Source organism: Miscanthus floridulus, chromosome 17, assembly GCF_019320115.1.
Source record: "Miscanthus floridulus cultivar M001 chromosome 17, ASM1932011v1, whole genome shotgun sequence".
NCBI classification, from domain to species: domain Eukaryota; kingdom Viridiplantae; phylum Streptophyta; class Magnoliopsida; order Poales; family Poaceae; genus Miscanthus; species Miscanthus floridulus.
In genome coordinates this window covers 74,995,645-75,012,639 of record NC_089596.1, presented here as the reverse complement: position 1 = coordinate 75,012,639, position 16,995 = coordinate 74,995,645, and the positions used below count along the sequence as shown (strand labels likewise).

The window sequence follows — 16,995 nt, the reverse complement described above, 5'->3', positions numbered from 1 at the left end:
TCAAAGAAAGAACCAAGAATGGGAAAGCAGAATGCTTCAAAGCAGATGATGAAGGTGTGTTATGGTTCAAGAATCGCTTAGTGGTACCAAAGGTTCCTGAGTTGCGATAGTCAATTCTTGAAGAGGCACATGCTACTAGGTTATCTATTCATCCGGGAAGTAACAAGATGTACCATGACTTGAAACAAAGGTTTTGGTGGACCAAAATGAAGATAGAAATTGCCCAGTATATAGCAAAAATGTGATACTTGTCAAAAGGTGAAAGCTATACATTTGAGGTCAGCTGGAGAGTTACAGCCATTACCTATTCCAGCTTGGAAGTGGGAGGATATTAGTATGGACTTTATTGTTGGTCTACCCAAGACATCCAAGGGCTTTCACTTAGTATGGGTTATTGTAGATAGACTAACTAAGTCAGCACATTTTCTTCTGGTCCAAAGTACATATCCCACTATCCGATATGCCAAGATGTATCTAGACAGAATTGTGAGTTTACATGGGGTACCAAAGACCATAGTGTCAGATAGGGGTACACAGTTTGTCTCCAGCTTTTGGAAACACTTGCATGCTTCATTGGGTACCAAACTCCTGTATAGTACAGCTTATCACCCATAGACTGATGGTCAAACTGAAAAGGTCAATCAAGTACTTGAAGATATGTTAAGGTGTTGTGTCCTTAACTATTCCAAGAAGTGGGATGAATGTATGCCTTTGGCTGAGTTCTCATACAATAATAGTTATCAAGAGAGCATTAGAATAGCTCCATTTGAAGCACTTTATGGTCGTAGATGCAGAACATCACTGAGTTGGTCTAAACCTGGGGAAAGAAGATTCTTTGGAGTTGACCTCGTGAAAGAAACATAAGACAAGGTTAAGCAAATACAAAGTAATTTGAAGATAGCTCAGTCTAGACAAAAGAGTTATGCAGATAAACGACATAGACCTTTGGTGTTTAACAAGGGAGATTTTGTATATCTGAAGGTATCACCAATGAAGGGAGTTACCCGTTTTGGGGTTAAAGGCAAGTTGGCACCTCGATATATTAGACCATTTCAAATTTTAGAGAGGTATGGAAAAGTGGCATATCACTTGAAATTACCAAAACATCTCTCGGCTGTACATGATGTGTTCCATGTTTCTCAATTAAAGAAGTGTCTCCGAGTGCCCGAGCAGAATGTTGAGGTTGAAGGAGTGGAACTTGAACTTGATTTGACCTATTCTGAATATCCTATCAGAGTTCTAGATCAGAAAGATCATGTCACATGAAGGAGGACAATCAAGTTCTACAAGATACAATGGAATCAACATTCCGAAGAAGAAGCTACTTGGGAATCCGAAGATTACTTGTTAGAAAAATTTCCAGAGTTTCTTGCGTCGATATAGAATAATGTTAGTCTGCTTTATTGATAAGAATCATGTTTGTAAAGGGACCTCAGCTATTTTATGGACAAGTTTTGGATGATTTTGGACTGACACATTTCCTTTTCCATTACTTACCCTATGACTTTAAATCTCGGGGCGAGATTTCTTTTAGGGGGAAGGATTGTAACACCTCGGGTGTTTTAAATACTAAAACCTGCCATGTCATCATATACATTGCAAAGCATTTGGCCTTAGTGAAAACTTTGATATGCATACACTAAAACAAGCTTATCATTTATGTTATATGTGTTGTATTGTATTGTTTGAATCAAGTTCAAAGTTTTGTTTGGATTTGAATTTTCAAGAAAACCCTGATTTTCAGTACTTAAATCCTACACTGAAAACCCATTTCAAAATCTAAGTACATTTTGGGGTTGAGTCCTAAAGCAAAAGTGTAGAGCTTGTCAAGTTATACAAAGTTTGTTTTTGGAATTTTCAAAGTTGTTATGAAAAATTTGAAGTAATTTGAAAAGGCGAAATTCTTTAAATGTCCCCTATTTGAATTCAAAATTTCATTTCAAAATGTAGACCGAATTAGGGGGTGGTTATAAAAGCAAAGTTGTAGAACTTTGAATTTTGAACAACTTTTATCTTTGGAGATTTTTGTGTTGTTATACAAATTTGGGAGTAATTTGGAAATTTAGATGAATGGCAATTCTGTAAATTTGGTGAACAGTGCTCGCCGCTTAAGCTACACCATCGGTGACCTTCTGCTAGGTTCCAGGCACGCCTGTGGCCGCCCTTGGCTTCACGGTGGCGCGGAGAAGGCCCTATGTAGCTTCTCTTTGCTTCCTGGCCACCTTTAAAGCCCTGCTGCCGTCGTCGTTCGTCTCCTTTCTATTCCTCTGCTTTTTCCCGTCGCCACCTGCTCAACTTCAGCGAGCCCGCGCCGTCGCCATAGTGCTTCACCGTCATAGCCAAGCCTGTCCTAGCTTCGTATTCTCCTTGCGAACCCAGTCCTCCAGCCGTTGTTGCCTGATTGCGCTAGGAAACGCCGCTCATCTTCTTTCTTCTTCACAGCCGGGCAGCGCCATCGTGGTGTGTGCGTCGCCATGGCCAGCGCGTTACGGTCTGCCTCTGACCTTGCAAAGCCTTGCTTCAGCTTCGTCTTGATGCCGTGGTGCTTAATACCTTGTTGCTTGATCGTTTTGTCCACCATAGTCACCGAAACACCACCACCGACGATGTTTTGCTCCGCCGTGTTTGCTCAGATCGTCGAACCACCTTGCTGTAACTCCTTTGACTCCAACGTGTTCGGGGTGAGCTACTAGTGCTTCCTGGACCCTTTGTTTAACTGCTACCGGTCTCCTATCGTTGGTGTAGTGCCGCCATGCATTCGCGTCCGCCATGGCCGGCGTCAGGCTTGAATCGTGTTGTAATTGAGTTAGCTAGTGTCACCAATCGATGCGCCGTGTTGTTGTGATCATGTTGGTGACTTTGCTGTCGCCGGTGACCTCGCCGTCGGTGAGATTTCGCCGGTCAGAGCTGTCGCCACCGCAGTGAACACGGGAGGTAGGAGATGACAGGTGGGGTCGCGTGTCAGTGACCGTGAGTTCGAAATGAATTTTCTGTTTTTCAGATTTGAATGAATAGTATGAGTTTTTGCTATTTTTGTGTAGATCTATTTAGAGCTCCAAAAATTATGAAAATTTTTATGTGACTTCTCTGTGATGTATATTATTTAGGAAAAATATGAAATGTTGATTTTCAGTACTTTTTGAATGTGATAAAAATTGCTCAATTAATTAATAAATGAGTTTTCATGATTTTCTAGGCTTAATTCTTTATCCAAAAATTATGAAACTTGTTTTGCCACTTAGTTATCATGAGATGAACATTTACAAAAATTTTGAGGTCAATTGGGACAAGTTGATTTATTTCATAATTTGTAATTAAATAATTAATTCATAAAAGCAAATAGTAACCTTTAATGATTTAGGTTTTGATTGAATTTTGGATTGAGTGATGACCTTGGGTCATTAGTTGATAATGATTCTTGGCAATGGAATTAAGTGTTACGAAAAAGGTTTAATTAGTTTGACTTGTAACTGTCCCGCGAAGGAAAGTTGTATTCAAGTTGTTAATTTTTGCATCCATCATCGAGCATCATGTTTTATATTTCGCATCATGTTAAACATGGCATTGTTACTACGTGTAGTGAACGAAGGTGAACACATGGTAGTTAATCAAGTTGTGAAAGAAGTTAATCCGTCTGTTGTGGTCGGATCTGATAATTGTGGAACGTCGTAGGAACCTGACTTTTCCGTGAACCAAGGCAAGCCCCGGATGCATTTAAACCTACCTTGTGTTTTATAAATTTCTATCGCTTTTGCTTTTATATACTGCATTAAGTGAATAGGGGTCCGGTGGAAACCTAATTGGTGCATTACCAACCTTGTTTTTCTATATCTACCTTGTTACCAGTTTTACTTTGTAAATGCCTAGTTATGCTTAGCCATGCTTAGACAGATAAAAGTTGGGTGATTACCTGTCACTCGCGAGTTTTAAATGAAACTTTGGTTATGTTTGGTTACTAATGTTATCATGAGATACGGGCATGTGGAGTAATAAATCTAGACCGGGCGGACTCGGTGTGTGAGAGCCACAAGACATGGAGGTCTTGTGAGCGGGTTCTTTCTGCCTGTGTCGATTAAGGTCCGTCCATTGTTGAACTGCGTGAGATGAGACTTTGTAGTACTAACCACATACTCCGGTAAGCCTTAACTTGGCGATTCTATTACGGGAATGGCTACTCGCGCACTGGGAGTGGAGAGATGGAGAGAATAGCGTGTACCCACGTGGCAATGGGCTGGATTGGTGGAGTACTGTATTCTCGGATGGCGCAGACCCATTCTTGTTTTAGGGGACCTGAGGGTAGGTTGGTATATGTAGGTCGGGGACCTGCATATGTCGTGTGGTTTGGAATTCCCAGCTGGGTTATAATCGGTTCGAATCGTCGTTGCTCCTCGGTTATGGAGACTCAACTCTTTGTTCATCATCGTAGTTAATAACTGGAACTCGAGTAAGGTTTGAGAAAGAGTTTGATATGAAGTTCATGATCTCATTATGGATCATGGCAGATTCATATGTGGTTCTTATAAAGTTTTATATGTTGAAGTAAAGAATTTTGTTAAAGAGCTTTTACGTAAAAGAACTTTGATTATTGCTAAAGCCATACCTTGAATCCCTGAGCCTGCATTCCTAAGTCTTCTCAGTTTTATTTTAGTTAAGTCTTGTTGAGTACTTTTGTACTCAGGGTTCATTGACCCTTGTTGCAGGTGAGCCTCATGAGCAGGTCTGTTGTGGACCATGCTGCATGACTGTTGTTCAGGTCGATGACGATAAGTGAACGTGTGATCCTTGGGCAGGATACTTATATTGTGTGTTTGTATTATGTTATAATGCCACTCCACTACTATTATGGTTTGTATTAATTATCGAACTTAGTTTGTAAGGTTTGAAACAACTGGTTTGTAAACTAAGTTATCGTAAGACTTCCGCTAATTTACTTTGATGTAGATATTTGAATAAATGTTGTAATACTGCAATGACTCTATAATGGGATCCTGCTCGGAAATCATGGATGATTCGGGGTTCCCCGTGGACACTCGATAGTCTTCTTAAGTTACCAGGAACATATGCATAGTCGTCAGAGGTCGTTGGATAGTGATAGGTGCATGTGGGTCCTATAATTTAGGAGGTTCTACCACAGAATGGTATCAGAGCGATCATTATAAAGTCTTTGTTGTATTGTTTTACAAAAACTTCAAAATGATTTGGGACAAATAGATATAACTTGTTAATTTGGTACAAATTGCTTCTGGCTTATCTTATTTCATTTTCACCATTCCTTAATTGATTAAAAAGGCTTTGTGTGGTGGTGTAGTAATTTTATTATGCCCTATGTAATAACAACTGTTATTTATGTACCTTATAAGCTTTGATGTTTTTGTTCGTAAGAACGATTCATGCATCATGATTAATCCATTTGTTACTTACTTTCCCTCTGAGTCTGGGTTAGGTAGTGAGTCTGGGTTGAGTTGTATAATTCATCCTGGCTGTTCTTTAGACTTGGATCAGATTGTCTTACTTGGATTAACATTGCTTCCTATAGTATGGCTCGTACCAAGATAACACCCCATAAGTCCATTGGACCTAAAGGAGTTCCTCGTCACCAACTTCCTCCTAGGAATGACAGTGCTAGCAGTAGCAGCTCTAGGCCTGATCCCCAGGTAGAGATACAGAGGCTTACAACAGAGTTAGCTCAGGCTACTAGAGATAGGGATGTGGATGCCATCCATGTGGGCGAGTTATGGGATAGATTGGGATGTCTTACCACCGCTCATAGGAACTACGAACGTATGTTAGTTCGTATGGTGGAGGGAAGGAATGAAGCTTGGCATAGAGAAGATGTAGCTAGAGCTAGAACTCATGAGATAGAATTCTATGTAGAAGACCTAGAAGAACATAATACTACCTTGCATGAAGAAGTCCATAGGCTAAGCAACCTCCTGGATCCAAATCATGAGCCTCAAGCCGATGAAATGGACCCTGGTGTCATCATTGCTGATAATGATGAACTTGAAGAAGAAGAAGAAGATCTGGAAGAATTAGTAATGGTTGATGAAAGTGATAATGAAGGCGGAAATGTTTCCGGAATGGATACCGATCATGAAGTTTGATGTGGTCAAGGAGAAGAGTAGAGTTGTAAATAGTGAGATCTAGTTAAGTTTAGTAGTCTTGTGTAGGGGTGGACTTGTGTTTAAATAAGTAAAACCAGTGTAATGCGTTGTAGTAAGCTCTTTTATCTTTTAATAAAGGCTTGTGAGTTAAGTTTGGTTTGTATGAACAGATGCGTCATATGCGGGGTTTGCATATTCCTGGTACTTCACAAGATGAAGACGGTATTCCTGATCTACCACTAGTTCCACCAAATCTAGCTGATGCTATCGCCGCCCTTGTCAATGTGACTGTTGAAAATGCTCGATTGCTTCGCGAGATAGCCCAGAGTAATCAGAATATGGTGCAGGGAAACCGTGGCTGCAATCATAATCGGCATGAAGCTACATATGTTGATTTCACAGATACAAGACCACCAGTGTTTGCCAAGGCCAATGAACCCCTGGAGGCTGATGATTGGCTTCAGACTATGGAGCAGAAATTTGATCTTATTCCATGCACGGAGATGCAGAAACCTATGTTTGCCGCCCAACAACTTAGAGGTGCAGCAGGTGCTTGGTGGGCAAATTTAGTGGCTATGCAACCAGCTGGCATTCCAATAACTTGGGCTGAGTTCCGTACTGCCTTCAGAGCTCATTATATTCTAGAAGGAGTGATGGCCATGAAGCTGGATGAGTTCCTAGCTTTGAAGCAAGGGGACCAAATAGTTATGCAGTATGTGGGTAGATTCAATCACATGTCATAGTATGCATCTGAACATGCCAACATAGATGCTAAGAAAAAGAAATGGTTTATGCGAGGTCTGAATACCAAGCTACAAACAATGATGACTACCTATACCAATGTTACTTATCATGAGGCAGTAAATATTGCAATTGCTTCTGAGGAAAAGTATCGGCAACATAAGGAGATCAAGAAGAAAAAGAGTGGGCAGTCTAGATCCTTTGGTGGAAATCAAAAGAGACAAAAGATAATCTATCACCCAGTCCACCATTATCGTCCTCCTTATCATCCGCCATAGTTCCAAGCCGGGCAACAATCAAATGTCCATCCTGCCACAACTTACTAGAATCCACAATAGACCAATGCTCCTGGTGTCAATGCTCCAACGTCCCAGGGTCACAATTATCCATGTTACAATTATGGAAGGTTCGGTCATTACTTCAGGGAATGTCTATATCCCAAACAATATAATTCAAATTCTCAGAAGGCCCCTACCAATCAACAACAGGGTCAAGTATAGAACAAGAACAACAATTAGAATGCTCAGAAGGGCAAAGATGAAAGGAAGATTGGATGGGTGTTCTATATTCAAGCTGGGGAAATTCTAGAAGGGGAGCCAGTGATGATGGGTATGTTTCCTATCGCCGATCACCCTGCTGTTATGCTTTTTGATTCTGGTGCATCTCATTCATTCATCAATAGAACCTTTGTCGTAAAGCATGAAATTCCAATTAGGGAAACAAAGGAAAATTTCTTTATATAGTCGCCCGGGGGACGTCTGTGTACTAAGGAAATGGTATACCAGGTACCCATAAACCTGGGTGGGTATATTTTTCCCACTACCATGATTATTCTCAAAGATCAGGATATAGATGTGATCTTGGGAATGAATTGGATGTATCAGCATAAGGCTGTTATAGATGCTTTAAATAGAACAATAAGGGTGAAATGCCAGATAATAATTCTCCACTTCTTATCCAACTTCCAACCTTAAGGAGAACAGTAGAAAGAGTTTGTGCAACTTTTGTCAAGGAGATCAGGGATATCCCGATAGTTTATGAATTCCCTGATGTTTTTCCTGAGGATTTACCCGATCTACCACCAGATAGGGATGTTCAGTTTAATATAGAGTTAAAACCTGGAACAACTCCGATCTCTCGGAGAGCTTATAGGATGCCATCCAATTAATTAGCCGAGTTGAAGACTCAGTTGCATGAGTTGATTGGAAATGATTTATTCAACCTAGTTCATCACCTTGGGGAAGTCCGTCAATTTTTGTGAAAAAGAAAGATGAGACACTAAGGTTATGTGTTGACTATCGTCCGTTGAATGAAGTGACCATTAAGAATAAGTATCCCTTACCTCAGATAGACTTGCTTTTTGATCAATTGGCTGGAGCCAAAGTTTTCTCCAAGATTGATTTAAGGTCAGGCTATCACCAAATCAAGATTAAGCCTGAAGATATTCCCAAAACAGCATTACCACAAGATATGGATTATATGAATACTTGGTAATGTCTTTTGGTTTGACAAATGCTCCGGCTCATTTCATGTATCTAATGAATTCAGTATTCATGCCCGAGCTAGACAAATTTGTAGTGGTGTTTATTGACGATATCCTAGTTTATTCCAAGAACAAGAAGGAACATGTGGAGCATCTCAGAATTGTCCTGACCCGTTTGAGAGAACATCAACTATGTGCCAAGTTCAGTAAGTGTGACTTTTGGCTTAAGGAAGTACAGTTTCTTGGACATGTCTTATCAGCTGAAGGAGTTGCAGTGGATCCAAGCAAAGTTAAGGATGCGCTTGATTAGAAACCGCCCACCACTGTTCATCAGTTTCTTGGACATGATGAACTTAAAGAAGAAGAAGATCCAGAAGAATTAGTAATAGTTGATGAAAGTGATAATGAAGGCAGAAATGTTTCCAGAATGGATACCGATCACGAAGTTTGATGTGGTCGAGGAGAAGAGTAGAGTTGTAAATAGTGAGATCTAGTTAAGTTTAGTAGTCTTGTGTAGGGGTGGACTTGTATTTAAATAAGTAAAACCAGTGTAATGCATTGTAGTAAGCTCTTTTATCTTTTAATAAAGGCTTGTGAGTTAAGTTTGGTTTGTATGAACAGATGCGTCGTACGTGGGGTTCGCATATTCCTAGTACTTCACAAGATGAAGATGGTATTCCTGATCCACCACCAGTTCCACCAAATCTAGCTGAGTACTTTTGTACTCAGGGTTTGTTGACCCTTGTTGCAAGTGAGCCTCATGAGCAGGTCTGTTGTGGACCGTGCTGCATGACTGTTGTTCAGGTCGATGACGATAAGTGAACGTGTGATCCTTGGGCAGGATACTTATATTGTGTATTTGTATTATGTTATAATACCACTCCACTACTATTATGGTTTGTATTAATTATTGAACTTAGTTTGTAAGGTTTGAAACAACTGGTTCGTAAACTAAGTTATCGTAAGACTTCCGCTAATTTACTCTGATGTAGATATTTGAATAAATGTTGTAATACTGCAATGACTCTGTAATGGGATCCTGCTCAGAAATCGTGGATGATTCGGGGTTCCCCGAGGACACCCGATAGTCTTCTTAAGTTACCAGGAACATATGCATAGTCGTTAGAGGTCATTGGACAGTGACAGGTGCATGTGGGTCCTATAATTTAGGAGGTTCTACCACACTTACCTTATTTGTTTCTCTGCCACCGCTGTTCGGATCTACCATGCTTGCTAGTCCACCGCCAGAGCCCTAGATCTGTAGCCTCCGCTCCCCCGCCACCGCCTTTGCTTCTCCATAGCCACCTCCATCCTCCATGGATTCATGGCATTGCTTCAATGTTACCTATGTGTGCATGGAGGGCCTCGTCAAGCGTGGTCTTCTCCGTGGGAGGACTAATGCGGCGGAGTGGCTTGTTCCCGGCCGCGAGGAGGCATTGGCGCCGCCCGACGGCTATGTCGTCTCCTTCACGCTCTTCCACGAGCGTGGACTCATGGTTCCTCCTCACCCGTTCTTCCGAGGTCTGCTACACCATTATCAGATCGAGCTACAACACTTGAACCCCAATGGGATCCAGCACATCATGGCCTTCATTGCAATGTGGGAGGGGTACCTAGGGATCGAGCTCCACTTCAAGCTCTAGAGATATTTCTTCTCCATCTCCTTGATGAAGAAGAAGGAGAGAGGCCAGGAGACCCTTGTGCTAATGGGGTGCACGGGCATCCACCTTTGGGGGTAGCGAGCGGCCAAGTACATGCCTTGCCAGCTCTCTAGATCCAACAAGGGGTGGCACTCGCATTGGTTCTACCTAAAGGATGACCCTGCCGCACCCTTGCCAGTCTTCTCTGGGTGTTTGATCGAAGAGGTTCCACCATCATGGCCGTGGGGGCCACCCATTAAGGAGAAGAAGAGGATGCACGACCTTCTCAAGGCCATCACGTTCCTAAAGACCCACGGCCTCTGTGGGGCTAGCGTCACCAGGGGATATCATGCGAGGAGGGTGGCGCCCCTAATGCCGCATGTCCTCCCGCTGTACGGGATGATGCCAGACATAGCTCATCGGGATGATGCTCGCCCAGGGGTTGCTCTGTGATAGCGAGGTCATGCAGCGCATCAAGGAGGTCACAGGAGAGGCCAACACCATGTCCCTGATCCTAGGGCATCTCGTGATGCGGCCGAACGCGAGCTTCATCGAGCTATCGGTGGGGTTAGTCTTTCGGGACTCCATCGCATCGCTGCCAGAGCACGCGGCCATGAGGGCAGTGAATCGTGCCACAGATGAACAATGGAAGAAGAACAAGGATGTCGAGGAGAAGAAATGGTGGTTGAAGCAGTGAGCAAAGCTGCAGTGAGGGAAGTGACATCAGGGCTCATTGGAAGAAGAGGAGGAGGAGGATGATGGCTCCATGTTGCCCATCCCGTGGGATGATCTAGCCACCAAGGATGAGGACCTGCCTTTGCGGTAGGTGGGGCCCTTCCCATGGCATGTCATGAGGTAGGAGGGGGAGCATGCACCCCTAGAGCCAACAGAAATGAACCACCCCACCGCATCTATACCTTCAATGGCAGCATTGGAATTGGTGGAGCCAGGCCACCTCGCCTCGTCTGGACCTTCGATAGCGGCCCTAGAGCCAGCAGAAATAGGTCGCCTTGCTCCGTCTGAGCCCTCGGCGGTGCCTCCGAAGTTGGCTATTTTGATTCGTCTGAGCCCTCCTAGCCGAGGGAGGGCTCAAAGCGACAACGTGCCGACAAGGAGTAGCCGGGGTCAGGCAAGCCAACCCCAAAACATCCTCATATGATGGCGTCAAGGTGAGTCAAGAGTTTTTGTCATTCTTTTGTCCTAATAGATTTTTGCTGTGAACTGACCGCCATGTCCCTTGCAGCATTGAAGGACGTGGGACTCTCCTGCAGCTTGCTCCAAAAAAGATCCTCCTCCAGCAAACGCGCTAGGAGCCGGCTAGCGCCGCACCAGTGGTGAGCACAAGTAGAGTTGGGGCAGCCACGATGTTGACCAGGGAGGCATAGCCAATGGCTACATCAGGGGAGGGCTCGTTCGGGGTGCCCGTGGCGGGCGTGGCATGGCCGGGCATGTCCTCGATATTGTAGGCAGAGGCAGTGTGGCTAGAGCCATTGTCTTTGTAGGTGGCCATGTCCATGGCGGGGTAGACGGAAGGGGGCACACCTAAGTCATCCTTCATGGATGTGGCGATAGGGTAGGTGTCCGTGTCTGCGTCACTCACCCCCTCCATCGCCAGAGGAGCCACTGTCGCTAGAGAGGTTGGCACCACTTGAGGTCGGCGCAGGGACATCTCGGTCTCTGGTCTAGGTGGCTGCCCTTGATGAAGTAGTAGAGGAGCGGGAATGGGGGAGCATCCACATGGAGGATGGGGACGCGGTTCGTACCCTGACCACCATGCTGGGCTCGGTGCACAACATTGTCGCCCCGGTTGCCTAGATATGATATGACCATGCTTTCGACCCTTATGTTCTCCTTCTGTGCCTCTAAGTCCTGTCTTCTTCATAGATCCTTATGGCCCGTAGTCGGGAGAAGTCATAGTTCCTTGCTGAGGAAATGCGGTGAAGTGAGGGGCCGACCGCTTAGCTCACTACTGCCCATCAGGAGGTGGCTGAGCTTGCCCCTACCGCTTGGGAGGTGGCTGACCTCCGAGCCAGGGAGAAGGACGCTCGCACCGACACCCGCAAGGCTGAGGAGAAGCAAGCGGCCCTGATCGAGAGGGCGCGCACGGATGCCGTGGAGGCCAAATGTCTATGGAAGGAGTGGGACAATTTGCTCTAGGCCATGGAGGAGGTCCATACGGGGACTGAGCTGGCTCGCCAGGAGCGCACCGTCGCTCAGTAGCGGATCGGCCACCTTGAGAATGAGCTCCAGAGGGAGAGGTCCTAAAGGTTACAACCAAGGGCATGTTCGCTGGGCTCATCGTGGAGGTCAGGCAGTGCCAAGAGGAGGTCCAGTGCCTAGAGGCCAAGGTGACCCGACAACGTGATGAGGTGCACAAGCTTTGGGCGGATGTGGACGGTAAGTCCCTGGTTTCCCTTGTTGTCTTTCTCCCTAGAATCTGTGGTGGGCCTTTTGACACGGTCGGTATGTGAGTTGGGCAGGTCTTAATGACAAGCTCGGGGTGGAGGTGGTGAAGAGCCGTGGCTTGGAGAAGGAGCTTAGTAAGGTGAAGGACACCTTCTAGAAGGAGAGCGACGAACATGACAACCTACGCGTCACCGTCCAGCTAGTCTATGACAAGCTCGAGCTGGCCCCAGAGTAGGAGACAAGCTCCCTCATAGTTCGCACCACCCGGATTATGGATTGGGCACGTGATATGGCAAGGAGCACACTTTGCTTTGGCGTTCACTGATCGTTCGTGATCACCTGTTCTCATTACGAGAACATCGATCTAGCGACGATGAGCCAGGGCTTCGCGCCCATCTATACCGATGCCGAGCTGGACAACATTGAGAAGGAGGTGCCCCCCCTGGCGCATGACCTTTCCACCAAGATAGAGGACGAGATCATCCCCCCGAGGGGCTAGTTTAGTCAGATAGGTCAGGTGGTGCACTTGTAATAAGCGGATAAGTTCCAACCCTTCTGTTTCCTCTAAACAAGCTTGTTTTTTTGTTTGAACAAATTTGTTCTTTCTCCCTTTTTATGTGTAAAAAGGGTCTAATGCATTCCGACCCTTCCTTTTGTTAAGACTGTAGAGCTCGAGGTGTGGGCGAGAAAACTCTGGTCATGCTAGTAAGCAAGAGTGCCGTAGCCGCTGGGGCATAGGTTTCTTGCAGTCCGACTAGTTTTTCTCGACGCTCATTTCTGCAAAACCTTGCCTCTAGGTTTTTAACATGAGAAAGGGTCAGGCCCGGTGAATGTTTTAGAAAGGGTATATGCATACCCTTATCAGCCCCAAGTGAGACCCGACCCCTTGCCATTATCGAGGTCGGGTTTCACTAAAGATCGAGGAGACGATAGCGAAGCTGGTGGGGGAAAGCGTTTTTGGTTTTAGAAATGTTATTCTTAGTTTTCGTACATATCCCCTCCCTAGAATTTGAGCCATCATTCTATGACCACGCATTCGGTCTCCTTGCGAGTCCAACTTCCCTTGAGCCCCCACCCTATTTGTGGTTTCCGCAACCGGATGGGTTGAGCTAATGTCACTTGCCTCGATGGCTTGAGTGTCACGCTCGGTGAGCTCACTAACAGGCATGTCCGAGTGGAATTTGGGTCCATCATTTGTAATAGGGTTAGCATAGCCCTCATGTGGAATTCCACTGCTCCTTAACCTGCCTCTCGGCAGATGTCCAAGTCATTCTAGAGACTGACTCAGGTGGCCCGCTGGCCCCTCCTCGATGGAAATTCTATGTTCATGGATCGAGGTTAGGATCAAACGAGAAGGTCAAGATGACCCTATCTACTTCCGAGCAGGTTGGGCAAAGGCCATTGGGGCTCATCTACATTTTCTCCCCTAGCTCTATTCGATGCGAGACAACCTTGAGCCCTTTGTGGGCTGGCCTTCAAACCCTGGTTGGTTGCCACTCATGTTGAATGAGATGACTATCGCTTCATGTCATGATGTGAAGTGTTGTGATGTAATAATTGCATATGTGATGCTTGGATGTATGAGAATGGTTGAATGAATGCTCATGCACTGGAAAAGTAAAGTGGGGTTGGTAAAGTTACCTCGATGGCTAGAGTGATGGTTTCAGGGAGCTCTTACCGGATGTATTCAAGTGGAATCTAGGTCTGTCGTTCGTGACGGAGTCGGCATAACCCACATGGGGCATCCTACTGCTCCTTACCCGTCTCTCGGTAGTGGCCTGAGCCATCCGATCAACTTGGGTGACCCGCTGGCATAGGACTTACCTTGATGGCTCAAGTGACGGGTTCGGAGAGCTCTTACCAGATACGTTCGAGTGGAATCCGGGTCCATCGTTCATGATGGAGTCGGCAATTCCTGCATGGGGCATCCTACTACTCCTTACCGATCTCTTGACAGTAGGCCGAGCTGTCTGATTGGCTTGGGTGACCCGCTGGCATAGGACTTACCAGCAGAGATAGAGGATGAGATCATCCCACCCAAGAAATTAGTTAGGCAGATAAGCCAGGCGGTGAACTCGTAATAAATGGACAAGCTCTTAAATTTTGTTATGGCCAAACAGATTCTTAGCCCTTCTCCCCTTTTGTATAAAAGGTTAATGCGTTCTAACCCTTTCCATCATTAAGGCCGTAAAGCTCGGGGTGCGGGTGAACAAACTTTGATCACGCTAGTGAGCAAAAACGCCATAGCCGTTGGGGTGTAGGTTTCTTGCAGTCTGACCAGTTTTACTCAGCGTTCATTTCTGCAACCCTTGCTTCTAGATCATAACATGAGAGAGGGTCAGGCACAGAGAATGTTTGCCAGGTGGATATGCTCTTAAATGCGTTCTAACTCTTTTCGTAGTTAAGACTTAAGAAGCTCAGAGTGCAGAAAAAACTCTGATCATGCTAGTGAGCAAAAACGCCATAGCCGCTGGGGCGTAGGTTTCTTGCAGTCCGACCAGTTTTACTCAGCGTTTGTTTCTATGACCCTTGCTTCTAGGTCTTAATGTGAGAAAGGGTCGGGCATAGAGAATGTCTACCGAATAGATATGCTCTTACCAGCCCCCAAGTGTGACCCGACCCCCTACCGTTGCTGGGGTCGGGTGTCACTAAAGATCAAGGAGTTGATAGTGAAACTGAAAAGAGAAAGCATGCATAAATTTAAGGGTAAAAGCGACGTAGCTGTTTGATGTTCCAGGCATTGATGAAGACTTCACCGTTGATGGTTCGGAGCTTGTAGGTGCCTGGTTGAAGCACCTCTATGATGATGTATGGTCCCTCCCATGGCTGAGAGAGCTTGTGGCAGTTCTTGTTGCTTTGGACGAGGCGAAGCACCAGTTCCCCGACGTTGAAGGCCTGACCCCACACTCGATGGCTGTGGTACCGGCACAACACTTGCTGGTACTTGGTCGAGCAGAGGAGGGCAATGTTGGGTGCTTCATCTAGCTAGTCCATGGCATCCTCGAGGGATGCCTCGGCTCCCTGTTCATCGTACGCCCTGACCCTCGGTGCTCCATAATTGAGGTTGGTCAGGAGGATAGCCTCAGAACCATAGACTATGAAGAATGGTGTGTAGCCAGTGGCCTAGCTGGGGGTCATCCTTAGGCTCTAGAGCACCGCGGGAAGCTCCACGACCCATCGTCTGCCAAACTTGTTCAACCGGTTGAAGATCCTAGGTTTAAGGCCTTGTAGGACCATGCCGGTCACGCGCTCGACCTGCCCATTTGTGCGGGGGTGCGCTATGGCGGCCCAATCGACGTGGATGTTGTATTCATCATAGAATCAGAGGAACTTCTTTCCAGTGATAATGGAGTTTGGGACTCCAAAGCGATGGACGATGTCAAGGAAGAATAGCATGGCTTGCTCGAACTTGATCGTGGAGATCGGTCGAGCCTCTATCCACTTTGTAAACTTGTCTACAGTGACAAGCAAGTGCGTATAGCCCTAGGGTGCCCTCTTGAGAGGACCGACTAGATCGAGCCCCCAGACCATGAATGACCATGTGATGGGGATCGTTTGGAGTGCTTGGACCGGCAGGTGGGTTAGCCGACCGTAGTATTGACACCCTTCATAGGTGCACACAATCTGTTCAGCATCGGCTACTATGGTCGGCCAGTAGAAGCCTTATCAGAATGCATTTTCAACTAGGGTCCTAGGTGCGGCATGGTGCCCGCAGACCCCACCGTGGATATCACTCAGCAACTGCTTCCCATGTTCGATGGGGATGTAATGCTATAGGATCTCAGTGTGGCTTCACCTATAGAGCTCGCCCTCAATAAGGACAAAGGACTTGGCATGACACACGAGCCACTGAGCCTCCATTTTGTCCATCGGCAGTGCCTCATGGAGGAGGTAGTCAAGGTAAGGCGTCCTCCAGTTGGCTAGAGGGTCAGGCTCTGTCACTGGATCCTCATCAAGCTCCATGACTTTGGGGCCGGATGGGGCCGCCGACTGGTTAGCCCCCGAGCCTAGGGTAGGTGTCGCGTCACCGGTTTGTCCTGGTTCTTCATAGCGGACCAAGGGCTTATACTGATCACTAGGAAAGGCGCCCGTCAGCACTGGCTCTTGGCCGGATGCCATTTTTGCCAGCGCATCAGCTGCCTCATTGAGACACCTCAGGATGTGATTGAGCTTGAGACCATCGAACTTGTCCTCCAGCCGGCAGACTTCTTGGCAATATGTAGCCATCTTGGCGTTGTGGCAGCTTGATTCATTCATGACTTGGTCAATGACTAGCTAGGAGTCACCCTGGACATCAAGCCGTCAGATACCCAACTCGATGGCGATGCGTAGGCCATTGATGAGTGCCTCATACTCGACCACATTGTTGGAGGAGGGGAAATGGATGCGAACCATGTACCTCATGCGTACCTTGAGGGGTGAAACAAAGACCAACCCCATGCTAGTGCCTTTCTTCATCATTGATCCATCGAAGTACATCATCCAGTACTCTTGGTCGATGACTACTGGCGACATTTGGACCTCGATCCATTCTACAACGAAATCAGCCAGCACTTGGGACTTGATGGCCGTCCGAGGGGTATATGAAATGCCTTGATCCATCAGCTCGAGTGCCCACTTC

General features: G+C 46.0%; 1 protein-coding gene across 1 annotated transcript; it reads right to left on the bottom strand.

The window, feature by feature from the left end:
- Positions 1-16,166: 16,166 nt before the first annotated feature.
- LOC136515803 (uncharacterized) lies at positions 16,167-16,601 on the bottom strand. The gene has a single exon (XM_066509296.1). The coding sequence runs from the start codon at positions 16,599-16,601 to the stop codon at positions 16,167-16,169; it is 435 nt and encodes a 144-aa protein (XP_066365393.1).
- Positions 16,602-16,995: the final 394 nt, after the last annotated feature.

Bases quoted from the DNA above. Each gene is read 5' to 3' on its own strand.
- LOC136515803 (XM_066509296.1), bottom strand. From the start codon at position 16,601: ATGGCTACATATTGCCAAGAAGTCTGCCGGCTGGAGGACAAGTTCGAT.